This window comes from Copadichromis virginalis, linkage group LG3 (assembly GCF_057382275.1).
Source record: "Copadichromis virginalis isolate Kocher_CV1m ecotype Utaka linkage group LG3, C_Virginalis_male_GT1.1, whole genome shotgun sequence".
NCBI lineage: Eukaryota > Metazoa > Chordata > Actinopteri > Cichliformes > Cichlidae > Copadichromis > Copadichromis virginalis.
The window spans coordinates 11,240,709-11,259,266 of NC_140620.1; the positions used below are offsets into that span (position 1 = coordinate 11,240,709).

Genomic DNA, 18,558 nt, shown 5'->3' on the forward strand with positions numbered 1-18,558 from the left:
AAGATGTCCAATTTTACAGCTGAAACAAGCATGTTTATGGCGTGTATTTTGAGATTTGTTCACTCTTATAAGTATTTAATATTATGTCTGATCAGAGAACAAGAACTAAAAGTTCACAAATTACAGCGAGTAAAACACAACAGTCACTGTCAAATATTGTAATTCTCATTTCAAGTTAAAGCGCAATTCACTGTGTTCAATCTTACTGATCAAAACTGCTGCTATATTGTAGGTAGTTGGGGATTTTTTGAGCCAGAAGTGACCAAATTTAGAAAAGAGGTGAGTGGTGCACTCAGCTATTAGCTAATGCTAACAAGCTTGGTTAAAAAGCTACATCCACAGACTGTATGGGAGCACACACACAATCATGTCACACGATGACAGCTGTTAATTAGTGCTCAGTAGCGTTTATGTTACCAAAACTGGAGCTTCATGGACTCTCAGTACAATTATTGACACAGCAGCCATATTATTGTTTTGATAATTGCATAAAAAATGTTAAAACAGCTCCAACAGCATATACACAGTCCAGAGGTCCAGTTCAGGGAGTCCAGTTAGCTGAGATGGAGTTACAATCTAGCATCTATGCCCACCTGTCCATCAAAGAGGCAACACCCTAATGTAACTTTAAGTATTAATACAATTTCAATATGTTAAATATTAACCTCCCTAATATGTGCTTTTAAAAACAAGACTATAATACAAAGTTGAATAAAAAGCAGAGGACCGATAATAGAGCCGTGTGGAACTCCACAACCTGTCAGAAAACTACATCAAATCAGGCTGTAAATGGGTTTATATCTGCAGTAAAGTTGGACAGTATAACGTGAGTCTATGCTGACTGACTCACTGCTTCAAGTGGATGTTAGAGGAACTGCACGTGCCTTTTTCAGCACTGGAGGTTAATGCTTGGTTAACAGTTCAATTTAATAATGCAGGTCTCTCCACAGAGACGCCGACTGACCGATTACAGCTCAGCGGGTTACAGGACTGATGTTTTAGAGGTTTAAATGAGTGGATGTTTGTGTGCTGATCAAATCACTTCCTTGTTTTTTTTTTTACTTCCCAGGTGAGTGAGAGAGAGTGACAGAGAGGGGGAGGGGGAGGGCGACTCTCTCACTCAACAGTGACAGTGAGAGAGGAAGCTGCCAGCAGGCTGGGAGTGGTTGGGTGTATAAAAGACAACTCTTCTTCCTTCTTTCTGCATTCGACTGCTCTCTCCCCTCTTCCTCACACCCAAGACTCTACCTGCACAGGTAAGCTAGCGAGCTGTCCCACCTCTCTCTCTCTCTCTCTTTCACACATAGCTAAAGGTAATATTGATTTGGTGCTTGTGAATCGAGGTTATTGATCAGTGTGTGTGTTATTGATCAGGATGTCGTGGCAAGGTTATATTGATAACTTGAAGACGCCCGACCAGAGCGGGACGTGCCCGGTGTCAGAGGCAGCCATCTGTGGAATCACAGCTGGGCAGGAGAGCGTTTGGGCCAGCTCACCCGGCATCCAAGTCACGGTACACACAAACACACACTGTTCCTCTTCCTGCCTCTACAAACTGCTAAATATATGTAAAAAAAAAAAGTCCACTTCCTCCTTTAAAGCTTCTGCCAAGAGTTTTCAAACAACCTCACACTTAAAAACTTGCTCAGACTGGTGACATCAACCTGCACAAACTGCCACTCCTTCGGCTCATTTTCTGTTGCTATGAGAAAATTTCTTGGAAATAGCTTCTTATTTTGCATGTCCGTGTCTTCTTCTTGAGCTTTGGGTGTGTTCAGTTTGTTGCCTGTCTAGCTCACTTCCCGCTCTCAGTGCTGTGTTCAGGTGCTGCAGGAAAACACGTGTGCCATACAGGTTTTTTTTAAAAAAGTCAGAAATTTAAAGCTTGGCTTCAAAGGGGAAAGTCACTGAGCAACAAGATGACAATTCTCAGCTCATTGGCTTCTTCCCTTAGCTTTTAATTTTTAAAAGTACAAAGAGAAATGTTTTTTTATGTTTTTTTTTTTAGTTTTGATCTTAGTTCAGGTGTAGAAACAACTTTTCAGGAGTTCAGGAGATGTGTTTAAACTCCCTCGTTTTAACTTTTGCCAGAAAGCACAAACATGCTACAGTACATGTAGTTTTCTGGAAATGGTGGTAATTATAACTGGAAATAAAACACGTGCTATTAAAGGTTTTTAGGTTTTATTTAATTTCCATAAAATAATCTTTCAGTGTGACAAAAAACGTTTCACCTGAGGTGCTCGTTTTTCTACACATTTTGGAAAATGGAAATGGAAAAAGATGAATGCTAATGTCTCAGAGCAGGCTGCGTAACGGTTGTGAGCTTCCGGTAGTTTCCGGGTGTTTGTGCTGTGCGTTTGCTTTAACTACCTTATAAGGAGACAATGTCGAAAAACAGCGAATACAGGAAGACGAGACGATCACTTCTTGTTTCTGAGACACACACACACACACACACACTGAGGTACGGAGTGGAGTGTTGCACAATGTCTCAAACACACACACATGGACACACACGTCTGCAGGATTTGTCTTTTTTACAGTTTGTAAACTTTAAATTATAAAATTAAAGAAGTTCGTTCCTGCTTTTAAAAACACTCTGTGTGCATTTGCGTGGGTTTGTTACACTCACTAGTGGGCTCCTCTCTGATTGGCTGATGTTTTTTGGGAAGTGGTTTTGCCTGTGCAGGCAGCAGCGTGTGCATTTTGGTGTGTGTGTGTTCATGTCTTGACTTGTCGTCCTCACATTCTTTCCTCCTCGATCTTCCTGCAGCTCCCTTCACTTCTCAGAAAAGTCTCCACAAAAACAGAGCGATGGTTAAATCTCACGTGTGAGCTCAGAAACCTGCGGAGGAAAGCTGACAGAAAGCAGGAAGTGTGAATTCAGTTACACGTGAGGCTGAAGCCCGAGCACATCTGAGTTTAAATCAAAAACAGTTGGCGGTGATCAGCTTTGAATCAGACGCTGTGCAGGTTTGTTAATTAAAGAAGGCCTCAGAAAGAGGAAGTCATGCTAAATCTAAGCATGTCAGGTTCATATGTGTAAATGGAGATCTAACGCAGACTGCGTTTAAAGCTACAATGCATGTACTTCCTGGTGAGTTTGAAGGCACTCGAGGCCTCCTTCCTCTCTGAGCCTCACTCATAAAACATGTTTTCTGAGAAATGAAGTGCAGTGAAAACTTTTCCTTCTGAGAAGAAACACTTCAAAAGGTCAAATCTGTCCACGTACATGACAGATGTGAAACTAGCTGTCATCACAGTTCATGTGATTCAGCTCTGCTGCTTCAGAGCAAAGTGCAGCGACAGTTTCTTTGACAGCAGCGATCACGTTTTATTTCTGCAAGTCAACACTTCAACTTCTTCAACCGCATCTCAACTTTCAACAAATACATTTGATTAATAATTTAATTTCAATAATAAAACCAGACTGAAATCCCCAGAAATCCAATGCAGTCCCATAACAGTGTATATTATTATATACTATGATAATAATCTTTTATTTTTAATATAAAAACGTAAAGTAAAGCTTTTCTTTTTATTAGAATTATTGATTATACTGTATTTTTTTATTTTTCTGATTTAAAATAATCTAATTAGCAGTATTAATGATGCAGTTAATAGGTAACTGAAACACAGGATTATTTAATAGATAAATCAATACCTGAAGCTATAAATGTGATGCAGTCCTAAAACCACATTAGATCATTTTTAATTTTCAAGTTAAAAGTATATATATATATATATATATATATATATATATATATATATATATATATATATATATATATATATATATATATATATATATATATATATATATATATATATATATATATATATATATATATATATATCTCACAGATGCATAATCATGAAAAAATGACTTTAATTGTGATAAATGCATTAAATTAAAACATTTCTGTGACCTCAGAGCTGGTAAAAACACTCTGATTAGTGGATGGTGTCTGAACTAGGCCAGTGAGTCAGCTGTGTCAGTGTGACACACTAACAAAGCTCAGACAAACCAGTAAAACCAGTATCAACAGGCGGCGCAACAAAGTTATTATTTGTTCCGATTCCAGCTGGAAACACACAAACCAATGAGCAAGAATGTCGTTTTTCTCTCTCTCTCACTTCCTACTCTGCATGCTCACAATGGTCACACCACATTAAATCATGTTTCAATGACTTTAGCTTCCTATTCCCACGCTTGTTTATGATCCTCCGCACACAGCGGCTGCTTTTTTATTGTGAGATTTAAATAAACTCAGGCTGTAAAAGGAGAAGAGCCCATGCTGGTCATGGTGGGTACTTCAAGGTGGCTGGGAATTTGGAGGACTCAGTTAAATAGATCCACTAATCTCTATCTGGCCTCTCCCTTAGAGATAGGGTGAGAAGTTCGGCCATCCGGGAGGGGCTCAGAGTAGAGCAGCTGCTGCTCCACATCGAAAGGAGCCAGCTGAGGTGGTTCGGGCATCTGACAAGGATGCCCCCTGGGCGCCTCCTGGGTGAGGTGTTCCAGGCATGTCCCACCGGGAGGAGGCCCCGGGGCAGACCCAGGACACGCTGGAGAGATTATATCTCTCGGCTGGCCTGGGAACGCCTTGGTGTTCCCCCGGATAAGCTGGAGGAGGTGGCTGGGGAGAGGGAGGTCTGGGCCTCTTTGCTTAGGCTGCTGCCCCCGCGACCCAGCCTCAGATAAAGCGGATGAAGATGGTATGGTAATCTCTATCTCTCGCTCTGTTTCCCTTTTTTAGGTCGATGAGATCAAGAAGCTGGGTGCTAACGACCGGTCGAGCTTCGCTCAGAATGGCGTTCACATCGGTGGAGTAAGGTGCCGGCTGATCCGAGACCAGATGGACGTTGACCCAGTCTTTGCGCTGGACCTGAAGACCTCAGCAGACGCCGAAGGAAACACATTCAGCGTATGTGTCGGAAAGGCAAAAACAGGTAAGATGTTCCCGTTGACTCAGCACATTTTTATCCTTTGAATTCACTCCAAATCTCTGAGGCTGACACGCTCCTGCTTTCTGTCTGTCTCTACAGCGATAGTCATAGCCAAGGGCACGAAAGACGCCTCTGGTGGTCAGCTATCCAGCAAGGTGTTCAAAATCGTTGAGTACCTGAGGAAGGCTGGTTATTAGGACAAGACAGTCACCTTCACCACATGAGATGGATGCCACCTCCCGCCTCCCTTCCCCTACCCTCCTCCCTGTGTTTCTACATCTGAGCTTCTTTAGTTTTTTTTTTTTTTTTTAAGTCATTTTCAATCTTCAGGTGTGTTTCCTGCTGTAGAGATGAATCAGTGTTTTCTCTGGTCTAAGTTACCGTGTGGTAGCTTTTAACCTGAGAGTACACCTCATGTTTAACGCAGGAACATAGTGTTACCATTATTTTTCTACAGTGGCGATTGACCAGCGTCCAATCAGAGCTCTGTGAAAACTGATTGCACACTTGAATGAAATAAAAACAAACATGGTTATACTTACATTGTGAGGGTGTCTTTATGTGTGTGTGTGTGTGTGTGTGTGTGTGTGTGTGTGTGTGTGTGTGTGTGTGTGTGTGTGTGTGTGTGTGTGTGTGTGTGCTTCAAATGTTTTCTACAAACACCTCTTCTTCAGGGGCTGATTTACTGTGCGACACACAGCTAAAAAATAAGACAGTCTAGTGCACTCATATACGCGCATCACACCTAATATTTGATTAAATATGCCACAACAAGTTGTAGTATTAGTATTACGTACAACTCCTTGTTAGAGCTTATATAGTGTTTAAACAATACACGCACTTTTGTCTTTCTGTATAAGTGGGGCCCATATTGACTCACTGCCTTATCAAGTCTCCTGATCTAAACCTGAACCTCAAAGCCATGTTTGTGTGTTCAAAGAGTGCTCTGAAGGAGAAAAGGCCAACTTTTCCATAAAATACAAAACTTCCTCTTCATACATAAATATCATCACATGCTGAATGTCTTCATTATTCTGGTTTAAAACCTGCACAGGTATGTGTGCACACATCCAAATTGCTTTTTCTACACATTAACATACTGGCTTGTCAAGTCCAAAACTAATTGACTCCAAAACCAGATATGAGCCCTCACACCTCCCGCCTCCCTTCCCTTCACACTCTACTATGAAGCAGAAAAGGCTTTTGTGGCTTTATAAAAAAGGATGAAAAAATGCCCTCCACCTCAAAACCAGGCCAGACTGAATTTGTTTGTTTTCCCTGTGCTTGTTTGGGTTCTCTAGGGGAACTACAGCTTCACCCACAGTCCAAAAACACGTGTGTTGGGTTAACTGTGGGTGTGAACATGACAATGACTGAAAAAGATTCTCATAATGTAGAAACATTCGCATTATTTTGGAGTCAAGCTAAAAATGGCTCTCACAATGAAAACTGTACAAGCCCAGACATGTGTCATCCTACACATGTGTGGGCACATGTTAACCTAGAGGGTTATCATGGCTCTTTAGTCTTTCAAAGGCATGAGGACTCTCTGAAATATCCCTATAATGTAAAAATGTGCTCTTATTTTGATTTAAAAGTAACATAGTAAAAATATACCAAGCATAGCCGCCCACAAATGACTTTTTCTTCTTGAACTCACCCTTTAAATATGATCCCATATGCATAAAGATCCTTATAGTTCTCCCAGAAACCTTGTTAGCATATCAGCACAGACAGCTTAAAAGTAATGTAGAGGAAAACTAAGCAGAAGAGGAATAAAAGTCTTACCTCAGTGAAGAGGTGTGGCTAACTTTAGAGCTTTGTATGATGCACTCTTTCAAATAAATTTTTATTTTAAGGCAGCTGAGAATATCATCTAATTGAAGAAACGGGAAAACATACCTTAGCTTATAAAATGTTTGAAAACACAGACCAAACACACTAGTACTGAATGTGCTTTATAGGGACCGATCGGCTGACCTCTGACCTGTAGACAAGAGCTGAAATGCTAAAAACTGCAGTTCCTGTAATGTCCACTCGGGCCTCCAACAGTAATTCAGTCCCCATGATCTCCCAAGTTAAAATGTCCAAACGTAGAACTGAAGTAAACATGTTTGTACAAGATGCCCAAAAAGGCTGATCTCTGTGCCCGTGTGGTGCACTCATTCAGTCCATGGACGCGACTTTATAACCCTGCAAGATGGCATAAGGTCATAACTTAGCACTCCAAACTCTCATCCAAACATGGCCACGCCTGACTCTAAAAAGATCAACATGGCACCAGCCAAAAACCCTTACAAACACTCTGCTGTTCACCTTTTAGTTGGAGACCTTTGTAAACACGAGTCCCCACAGGTGTATAAAAACAAACATCTGTGTATGTGGTTAAAAGGCAACATAAATTATTACTGCTAAGAGTAGTACAACTAAAAGTGGTGTTATTGAAATATAAAATTGTGAACTTCTAGTGCAACATGTGATTTTGTTGCTATAGTACTGCAGCCCCCTCGTACTGCTGCAGAACTACAGTTACACGTCACGGTGAAGTTAAGCGACAAACTTCCACTTTACTGACACAGACAGTACGATCAAATGCTGCAGGAGAACTTACACTATGTGTCATATACAGAGTGTGCCCCTCCCCCACCACTCCAGTAAAGTGCAGTTATATTTAGTAAAGGCACCGGGGACGCTGGACAGGCCGCCGTGTAGCCACTCGGTGTGTGTGAAGTACAGTTAAAGGTGAGCGTAAAGGGTAAGGTGTGTGTGTGTGTGTGCTGGGGTTACTGCCCTTTGCAGTGACTGCTGAGCTGGTCTCACATTTCCCCTTTAGATGAACTTTAACCTTCTCTGTGAGCGTTAGGGACCATCACTCTTGTTCACCCCACAGCATAACAGTCATTCAGCACACTGAGAGTAAAACTGGGCCCCACAAAAAGACTTTTTCCCCTTCATTCTTGTGATGTTTTGAACTAATTTGTGCCTTTTTTCACTGGATTATGGTAGAAATGTAAACTTTTGTTTCCTTTGTGGCTTTTGTTTAAGAGGAAAGTCCTCTGTGAAAGTTCATGTCACACCAGTTCGCACAAATGATGAACGAAATCGTTTCATTTAATCAGTCTGCTGGATTTCAACAGTTGGGCTGTATTTTGAAACCTTTCTGAACTCGTACCTGTGTTCAGTGATCAGCTGCTGCAGCTGCCCGTGTCGCCATGCACCTGTGAGTCAAAGAGGCCACGCCTGTAAAAATGCAAACTTTAAGCTTTAATGCAATTTAAATATGCAGATACAGTCGTTAAACCTCACCAGTCTGAGCTTGTGTACCTGAAACGACTGCAGGTTTCCGCTGCTGTCAACCAAAGAGACATGTTTTCTAATCACAGATGGGACTGAAACACTAAACCAGGAAACCACTGAGGTGTAAACACCTTTAACATCTTTGCATTTAAGCACAATTAAATCAGGTACACACAAAAAAGACACATAAAAAAAGCAGAAATCAAATGGGAATTTAAGAGGTTTCAGGTTTTTTTTATTATGTGTATTTTTTAATGAAAGTCAGAATAAGAAAAACCTCGTTGCCCTTTAAAGATGAGGGACATAAAACAGAGTTAAACTGGGTAACTTTTACTTAAAAGTAATCGGTCTAAACAGTTGGAGTGCCCTCTGAGACGAAATAAACGCCTCTTTTTATTTAGCCTCCACATGCTCAGCACACTGACGGCTTCCTCAGAGTAAAGGCCGTCCTCTCTGTCATCAGGGATTTCGTTTCTTTAGGTTTTCCTCTGAATAAATATTAAACCTTAACAAACTGCTTATTTGACAAATTAACATGTGATGTTTTCCCTCAGATGAGCCGGAGCTCTGGGGTTCTGTGAGCGCCACAGTGATTTTAAAGTTTTAGATTAGATCATGCACACAGAGCCACATTTGTTTAACGATTCTTGTGTTTGAAAGCATTAAATTAAACAGTGATGATAGCACTCGAGTGTTCGAGTCGCAGCACTTCCTGGATTCAAATCGTCTCTGCAGATATAAAATCAAAGAGCAGTTCCTTTTAAAGCAGCACAGCCGGTCCTGATTATTATTTATTATTACTGTTAAAGAGGTGGTTTTATACATTTCTTACATTATTTTCAGACTTTTCCATTTCATTTTCATTATTATTATGTATGTATTTTGTTATCTACCTGAGCTCTCCTGCCTTTGCTTTGTGGTGTTGCAGGCTGTGTTTAATGTTTTGGCTGCAGTAACACGGGCACTTAATGACTTTTGGGTTAAATAAAGATTATATCACACTGTTGGTCCAGTGCATCCATGTCCCCTGAAGTCTTTAAGCTCTTATTTCAGAGCAACTGACGGACAGAAACATTCATTGTACCCGAGTTTAAAGACTTCCTGGATTGTGTTACGCTGCTGGTGATTTTCCTTTTGACTCTTTGGGAAGCACTAGAAATGTGTGTGTTCAGGAAGTATTTACATATCTGAGCATGTTACACTAGGACTGCAGTCCAAACTTACACAGCCTCAGATTAAGGCTCTTATAATTATGTTTGGAGACGGCAAACAGCAGTGAGGATCTGATGATTAACTACAGCCGGGAGGTTTTTCTGTTTGCCTCCGTCCTGTCACATGCACACACTCCCTCCGTCCTCCTCCTCCTCCTTCTGCTGCAGCTGCAGGGAGAGGCTATAAAAACCCTGCTGGGGGACAGACAGACACTTTCCACGTCAGTCGGACAGTCAGACAGACGACCCCTTCTTCGTGCTCACTGCCTCTGAACAGGTAAGCTGGGACGGCAGACAGCTGAGGGCTCTGCTTGGAGCTCTTTTAAGTAACTTCCTGTTTGTGTCCGGCTCAGACTGCTTCAGGTTTGGTGGCATGCGTTTTAGACTTTTACTCTGAAAGCTCAGTTTGCAGAAGTTCTCCTAAGGTGCTAACTTAAATAAGTTCCTGTTCTGGAGACTTATTTTGTTCCTGTTTATGGCAGGAAGGGGAACAAAGTTTGAAAGGTTTGACTTTGAGTGGGCTGAAGGTCACAGAGCTGACAGACAGACGTGAGAGGCTCAAAGTCCGTGGACGGACGGACACCCTCCATGTGCTCACAGGGAGCTTTAAATGTGACTCTTTAGCATTTAAGTCCTCCTGAGCTCAGATCTGCACACATTTAAGCAGGTTATATAAACTCCAAGCAACACTTCCTGAATCTGACTTTTCACCTTAAAGGAAAAGGTTTTATTACATTTTGAAAAGACTTCTGTTCTGTTGACTTTCTACTTGCTGAGTGACTTTGATTCATCTGTAGTGTAACGCTCGTCTTTCTGTGTGATAAGTTTTACACTTGGAGACATTTTATTGTGTTATTGGTTCATTTCTTGTTTGTTTAGCAGGCTGAAACAAAGTGTCCCTAAACCTGCCCCGCTGCTAGGCTGCTAAGGCTCATTCAGCCAATAAAAGAGGTTTTCATTCGTCCCACATGGTCTAGCAGCAGACTTCACTCAAAGCTAATGATCACAGGTGGTTTAAATGTGACCTGCTGGGTGTCTAAATGGCCACTCTGCACCTTAAAATGAGGCGTAGCCTCCCCTCAGGGGTCTGGGAGACAGGGGTGTGGTTTAAGGGGGGCACTAATCCTTCAAAATGATGTTTCTGTATCAAAGCAGCCATGTGTGGACTAGTCTCTCCCCCTGAATGCATCACTGTAAATATAACTAATGTGAGCGCTCATGGACTTAAAGCTATTGTGCTAATTATCGATGTAAAGCCCCCTCCCCATCGTCCTTCAGTGGTCTGATGTTTGAGATATTACATACTGGTGACCCAGTCTGTATGTTAAAACTCATGCTTCTCCACGGCTGACCAACAGTGAGCAGGAGCAGCTCACAGACCCGTGGTGCCACATGCTTGATCTCATGTGAGCTGTTCTGTTACTCACTAGACTTGAATGTATTCACAGCTGACTCCAGAAAGCATGTTGGCCACTTGCTGGGCCTGCATGTAGTAAAAACCAATGAAGGTGCCTTTCTCATCATTTTATTTCTAACCATAAACCGATAAACATACTTATGCTTGAGTAACTTAATAATATGATTGGCTTTGCATTGTGAGAGTTAGTTATAGCCTCTTGTATGCTGTTAAGGCCAGAAGCTGCAGAGGTGAGTGTCTTGGGTTTGACGGCTGAAAGTCCTGATGAACAAAGCTACCTAAAAACTGTTTTTAGTGGTCAGCGTTATTGTGATGCCTTTTAAAGAAACGTGAGAAGACTGTGAAATGAGTAGTTGGTGTGCATTTAAGTGTCCTCAGTCAGCTTTAATTCGCTCAGTTTTCAGCACACCCAGCATGAACAGGCCTCGTTCCATCTGCCTGAGACGTTTAACGGTAGCTCATGATAACAAAACGGGGTTTTAACAGATTTCCCCTAAAAGTTTAAAGACTTCAGTGACTCATCTGCTTGGACTTGACATAGGATCAAAACAACATCTAGGTGCTCAGATGTACCCAACCTGTGTACAGGAAAAACACTTTAATTCTTCGAAGGATCAGCGACTTCAGAATTTGGTTGGAGCTGCTGTGCCTCGTGTTTAACAGACTTTGTCAGACTGCCGCTGTTATAGTCAGTTTATTCATTCTGAAAGCAGATCTGAAAGAGGCTGGCTGACCCACACTCATCTGCAGCCAAGTTCAACTCTAAGCAGGTGTACAGTGTTTGTAAAAGCCATCAGGGGTTTGGAGTGTACTGTAAGAGCTCAGCTGTTCAAATGGCATCTGCCCAGACACACTCTTACATAACACGCAGCAGATGTGACGGACGCTCTGAACCTGCTCACACAGTTGGACCAGAACACTTTTACTACAGCAGCTTTTCTCAGTGTGCACAGAATCAGAAGAGCTTGCTGTATGAGACCTAGCAACCAGATAAAGCCCAGTCCTTCAGCTGTGAGGTGAAGTGGGTCATGCACGGTGGAGGCTAATATCAGCTCAGTCAGAAATGCCTCTTCAAATGTCACAAGCATTAATAAGAGTCTGTGTAACTCAAGAACAGCAGGGAGGAAGTCATGACCTCTGCAGAAAGGTCAGGGGAAAAGTCAAAGGCTCCCACACGGCTGGTGTTGGTATAAATAACCCAGCCAGACTATGATACCCCCCTCGTGCCTGCAGAATGGTCTCTCCCATTCTTCTGTTGAGCCCTGTAGCTGTCAGTCAGGAGTGCAGGGCTGTGATTGGTTGTGTGGGTGGAGTCTGATAAGAAAGGTCATCATGGAGGCATCATGGCATTAAACAGGATTTCTGCAGCAGGTCTCTCACTCAATCTGACCTCTTCACGGGGATTTTTTTTTTTTTTTTTAGTAACATGTCAAATTTCAGATTAAACAAATGTTTGACCCAGTGCGGATGACACTTCTATAAAAGAGTCTTTGTATTTGAACTAATCACCTGGTTCTCTTCCCCCTTCAGTCAGGATGTCTATCACCAAGATCCACGCTCGTGAGATTCTGGACTCCAGGGGAAACCCCACAGTGGAGGTGGACCTGTGGACAGCCAAAGGTGAGCAGCTGTCACTTTGACCATGACGCACTTCCTGTTTGCAGCGAGTTCAGTAACCTGACGGTCAAACTTCACCTCAGGTCTGTTCAGGGCTGCTGTTCCCAGCGGCGCTTCAACCGGAGTCCATGAGGCTCTGGAGCTTCGTGACGGAGACAAGAGCCGCTACCTGGGCAAAGGTGGGAGGATTCAAGTGTGTGGGGCTGGGGATAGCATTAATGCTACTTTTAGCGTAGCTGCTAACACCTGTGTTTCCCTGCAGGTACCGTCAAGGCTGTGGAGCATGTCAACAAGGAGATTGCCCCCAAGCTGATTGAGAAGGTATCCGTTAAGTTGGATTGCTGATGTTAGCTTGATGCTAATACACTTTAACTACTGCAGGGATTCACTGCAGGCTAATGGTACTTCATCCCATCTGTACAGAAACTCAGCGTCGTCGAGCAGGAGAAGATCGACAAGTTCATGCTGGAGTTGGATGGCACTGAAAACAAATGTAAGGACTTAGAAACTCGCCTCATAAAAGTAGTTGAATTTAAGATTTGTTTCTTCCATGTTTTTACATAAAAGGGTGGCGACGTAAAATGGCAAATTCTTTTAAAACCAGTCCAAACAATATTAGGTTATAAGAACTGGGTAAACAAAATATTTAACAGGAAATGAACTGCTGAAGTGAATTGTAGAAGAGTGAAAACAAAGCTGGAAGCACTGCTTTCTTTGGCATTTATACAGGTATACTGGTGCACCCGTCTATATAGCCTGAAATAAATGTGCCATCTGACAGATTTCTTAATATTTCATTAAGATTTGTGATCCTCTGACATTGTAACTGATTCAGGTGAACACCTGGTATGGACTCTGAGGATCACCATTCATGTTAACTTGCTGGGCATGAGGAAATTAAGAAATTCCACTGCACTTAAAGTTGTGTCTGCCAAGTTTGTGTACTGAAGGATGGGACTTTAATAAATGACTGTAATAACTTCAACCTGAGTCCATGGACTCAACAATCTGTTTAACCTTTCTAGTGGCAGGTTAAAATCAGCTCTTCACTAGCAAGAAGAATATTTCAACCCACAATTATATTTGAGAAACCCTCAAATCGTGTAAAGGAAAGTCAATTGACATCCCTCGAGTCGTGGTTTAACACTCTTCATGCTTCATTCATGTACTGAATGTATTCAAATGTTATATTTATACTTAACTTTTGGGGAAACACAGATGAGTTCAAACAACTTGGAGGATTTCTTGACCCTCTTTACCTGGTAGTTTGGCCGTACTGTGCAACTGTATGCAGATTGTTTTGAAGCAAGGATGTCTGATTCTTTGTTTGCAGCCAAGTTTGGTGCCAATGCCATCCTGGGTGTGTCGCTGGCTGTCTGTAAAGCTGGAGCAGCAGAGAAAGGAGTTCCCCTCTACCGCCACATTGCTGACCTTGCTGGTCACAAAGATGTCATCCTACCTGTGCCTGTGAGTGGGAGGGGCTTGTGCTTAAGTGAAGTGGAAAACTGGCTTTAAAGACCCAAACTTCTTGACTCAACTTTACTTATATTTTTATTTAATTTTTTTATTTAGTTTGCTATTAACGTGCAAGCCTATGGGAAATTTGTAGTGAGCCTCTGGACAATTTTTATTGTGCACCAGATTTTTATTTTCAATTCAGTGGTTTCATTTAAGCTCCAGAGGTGTTTTGTAACTTATGTTTGGGTAGTTTGCATATGGATGGTATTTTTAGAATCTTTCTCTTTCTGCAGGCCTTTAATGTGATTAATGGTGGTAGCCATGCTGGAAACAAACTGGCCATGCAGGAGTTCATGATCCTGCCAGTTGGAGCCTCCAACTTCCATGAGGCCATGAGGATTGGAGCTGAGGTTAAACCCTGCCCTCTTGCAATGTTTCTGCTATGAACGGTAAAACCGATGTCTAACTGTTTAAATACTTTGTTTTCAGGTCTACCACAACCTGAAGAATGTCATCAAAGCTAAATATGGAAAAGATGCCACCAACGTGGGAGATGAGGGAGGCTTCGCTCCAAACATCCTGGAGAATAATGAGGGTGAGAGCTGCACGTGACCACGCAGTGACGTTATGTAGTTTATCTTGGGACTGATGTGACTGCTAATGCAATAGAATTTAAAGCAGACTTGTGTGTATTGCTGCTGCTTCAGTTAGTCAGACAGTTAAATTAACCAGTGGTTGAGCTGATTACTAGAAAACTAATAATACACAACTCAAGGTTGAAGTTATTATGACTTCTAACAATGAGAGTTTGTGTTCACAGCTCTGGAGCTGTTGAAGAGTGCCATCGAGAAGGCCGGTTACCCTGACAAAATCATCATTGGCATGGACGTGGCCGCCTCAGAGTTCTTCCGCAATGGAAAGTACGACCTGGACTTCAAGTCCCCCGATGACCCCTCTAGACACATTTCTGGTGAAAAGCTGGGTGACCTCTACCGCAGCTTTATCAAGAACTACCCTGGTAAGATTGACTAGAGCTGCTGCTATGACCACTGAATGACTTCAGAACATACAGTGATGATCTGTTCGCATCCTGAATGTAGACAAGATGTGTTTAGCCATGACCTTTGAGAAACTGCAGTGAATTTGGACAACTAAACCAATGTTGCACTGATGTGTCAAATTGAGCTTGAGATTTGACTTTGATTTATGGTCTTCAAATGTCTTTCACAAACCTAGGAAACAAAACTAATTCTGTAGCTTTGAGTCTGTGGTTTAACCGAATGTCTTTGGAAGGGAATATATTGGTCTCTTAAAGCATTTAAATTTCAAACAAGGCTGCCAAGTATGAAACTCAAATTCCTTTTTGAATACTTGGATCAGAAGTATTCAAAATGTTTACTTGGTTTAGTTCACTTGAGCTCTTGAGGGAGTGAAATAAGCCTTTTGAGTTCAGGAAGTGGTCAGGCTGCCTTCTTGTTCATTGCAGGAAAAATGCTCTAAAATCTCTCTAGAGAGGTTCTAAATTTCTTTTTTCCATTTAAAAATGTGTGATGTTCAACTGATAATTTGGAGAACCACAAAGATTTGTGCAGTGTGCACATTTCCAATTGAATTCATGTAACTGTTAAGCACCGTAGCATCATTGCGCCTGTTGGGTGTCTGTGGCATTTCTACTGTGGAAACTTTCTCCTCAGTGTCTCTCTTTCTCCAGTCCAGTCCATTGAGGACCCATTTGACCAGGATGACTGGGAGCAGTGGGCTAAATTCACTTCTTCTGTAGACATCCAGGTGAGGTGCACACAGGCATGCAGACATGTGACACAACCTCACTGTCATTCGATTTCTTCTTTTTTTTTTTCCTCTTTGCCACAATCATTGGCATCCCTAGACGTTTGTTAGCCTTGTGGAATCTCAAGTATACAAGCTGGTTCTTCCTGGAAGAACTCAAGGAAAACCTTCAGTAACGGGAATATAGTGTTACTATAGTAACACGTCGGTTTTTCTGCTCTAATCAGATCGTAGGCGACGACTTGACTGTCACCAACCCAAAGAGGATCCAGCAGGCAGTGGACAAGAAGGCCTGCAACTGTCTGCTGCTGAAAGTCAACCAGATTGGCTCTGTCACCGAGTCCATCCAGGCGTAAGACACCAATCAGTCGTTTTAGTCCACATTAACATTTTCTGCGTAAAGTTAATTAAATGTATCTGCCTGTCAGATGTAAGCTGGCTCAGAGCAGCGGCTGGGGTGTGATGGTTAGCCATCGCTCCGGAGAGACTGAAGACACCTTCATCGCTGACCTGGTGGTTGGACTTTGCACTGGACAGGTATTTAAACTTCATCAGACAGTCTCAGTGAGATTAATGTGTTCACAAAGAATAATTGAAGTTTTTGTTCATTAAAAACAAAAAATGCTGAGATTATAAACTATTCCCCTTAAAGTCATTTGAAAAAGCCAGACTGCTCACACATGGCTGGTCAATGTACTGCTTCATGTATTTGAGCTTGAATGAAAGATTTAAGATCATTTTGAAGCAAAATTGTAAGAAAATCACTTGAATCTTAACTGCTGGGTGTGTGCAAAATGCCTTGATAATCAAGGACTGATATGAACACTGATTATCTACAGAGGTCTGACTCAAAATGAAAATTAAAGTGCATCAGTACTTATAAGACCCAAAGTTTTGAGTCTTGTGGGAAAATCACTGGTCAGTTGCAGGCAGAAGAATAAATGTGACTTGTGCCTTTTTTAAATAAGTGGTTGCATAAAAGCAGGGAAACCACTATTGAACTGTCTGGTCCTATTTCTGATTAAATGTGCTGGGTAGGAAACTGGGTCACTACAACTCCAGTGCTGATCTCATTCTACTGTTTCTTTCAGATTAAAACCGGTGCCCCCTGCAGGTCAGAACGTCTGGCCAAATACAACCAGCTGATGAGGTAAGAACTTTAGGATTTTTGTCATTCTCAGGCTAGTAGACGTTTAAGAAAAACAAAGCACAGCTAATCATGACCTCTGACTTGCAGGATTGAGGAGGAGCTTGGAGGCAAGGCCAAGTTCGCTGGCAAAGACTTCCGCCACCCAAAGATCAACTAAAGCACCATGCTGCCTTCCTGTCGCTGTGGCAACTGACTGACACCTGATGACCCCAGAAGGCTCTTGCCCCTTTCCACTGGGGGTGAGGGGTTAGAGGTCATAGTGGGCTTGACTGTCTCTCTAGATGTAATTCCATTAATGATGTTTTCTATACAAAAGACAAACATTAAAGAGTGAAAAGGAAACCTCTCCGAGTTTAATTCATTTAGGCTGCTTATAGTCTTTTTACATTCAAACTTCTTAAAGAGCTGAGCTCTTCAATGCATCATGCATGTACAGATCCTCACCAGCAATGGTGAACAAAACTCATTCAGAACAAGCTTCTGCTTGACGTGAACAACTAATCGCTTCCTAATAGGAAAGACTGATATTCTGAAGTTTTCCTTCAGCTTTCCACCTCAAAATCCTCAGGTGTGCTTCAAATGTGTTTCTGTAACTCCTACAAATCAAATGGAAGTTATCAAGCCAAACACCAACAAACAAAATAAACTTTTGGTTGGACAAAGGTTCTGGGTTCATGTCCCCTTGTTGGCTGGGTTCTTTAGTTTTCTCCCTCCCATTGACATTTCTATTTGGTTAATGTATATCAGCATTTTTAGCCACCCAACAATTATCTGAACTGCATCAGTAAAAAGGCAGCCTGGATAACACAGCAGTCAGTAATGGGTTTTATCAAAGCTGATTCCAGCCGTGAGGCGTTCTCATAGTGACCAACATGGACCAGACAATCTCTGGGCTTGGCTAGGTGATTGATCAGCATCTGTTTAATGAGATCTGACACAAATGGATCCAAAAGGCTGAAGAACTCGTTTAGGAATCAACATCTATGAATCTACTTCCTGTCTGAGTGTTTTGGTTTTTTTTTCCTCTGGTCTGTACGATCATTTTGACAATTTGAAGATGGGGCTATCATCCAACAAGGTCTTCAAAGACTACTTGGTGATGTCAAACTGACAAATGCTTTATAACTAGACAACTACAGTGGTTTAAAAATAAAACGAGTGTTATCAACATGAAGTACTTTATAAATAAAGTGTAATTTGACACCTCCTGCAAGCTCTGATCAACCCGAAAGGTTAAGTTGATAATGCTACAGAGTTTCTTCCTGACGACACGGGGACTGATGTAGGGCCATTCAAATATGTCACACATGAGCTGACCTCTTAGGTTTCATATCTACCTTTCGCGTTCAGCCTAAAACATGAGACTAAGCTTCCTGGTTAGAAATAGTGTAGTATATTATATCATGTCATTATCCGTGTCCAGTTATTTAGAAATAATATTCCTACATAATGTTTGTAATGAATTAAAGTTCTGTCTTGTTACACATGTGATTTTTATTGTGCTACAAACTAAAAGAGGATTTGAAAAGAAAACGTTTCTCGGTCTTATCTATAAGATTAAGACAAACATTTAAAACCCTTGTGTTTGTCAAAATAGTTAGCCATATAAGCATCAGTGAATATCTTAGCTTGCGTGATCTCTACAGATAAGCTTTGAGTGTTAGATA

General features: G+C 41.7%; 2 protein-coding genes across 2 annotated transcripts; both read left to right on the forward strand.

The window, feature by feature from the left end:
- Window positions 1-1,175: 1,175 nt before the first annotated feature.
- Window positions 1,176-5,490, forward strand: pfn1 (profilin 1). The gene is made up of 4 exons (XM_085444363.1): window positions 1,176-1,256; window positions 1,375-1,513; window positions 4,764-4,956; window positions 5,053-5,490. The coding sequence occupies exons 2-4, from the start codon at window positions 1,376-1,378 to the stop codon at window positions 5,148-5,150; spliced, it is 429 nt and encodes a 142-aa protein (XP_085300489.1). The 5' UTR covers window positions 1,176-1,256; window position 1,375; the 3' UTR covers window positions 5,151-5,490.
- A 4,164-nt stretch (window positions 5,491-9,654) lies between these two features.
- On the forward strand, window positions 9,655-17,234 carry eno3 (enolase 3, (beta, muscle)). The gene is made up of 14 exons (XM_085444150.1): window positions 9,655-9,738; window positions 12,409-12,498; window positions 12,579-12,674; window positions 12,758-12,816; window positions 12,919-12,988; window positions 13,829-13,962; window positions 14,247-14,363; window positions 14,443-14,548; window positions 14,774-14,971; window positions 15,665-15,741; window positions 15,969-16,093; window positions 16,170-16,278; window positions 16,833-16,891; window positions 16,979-17,234. The coding sequence occupies exons 2-14, from the start codon at window positions 12,414-12,416 to the stop codon at window positions 17,046-17,048; spliced, it is 1,305 nt and encodes a 434-aa protein (XP_085300276.1). The 5' UTR covers window positions 9,655-9,738; window positions 12,409-12,413; the 3' UTR covers window positions 17,049-17,234.
- Window positions 17,235-18,558: the final 1,324 nt, after the last annotated feature.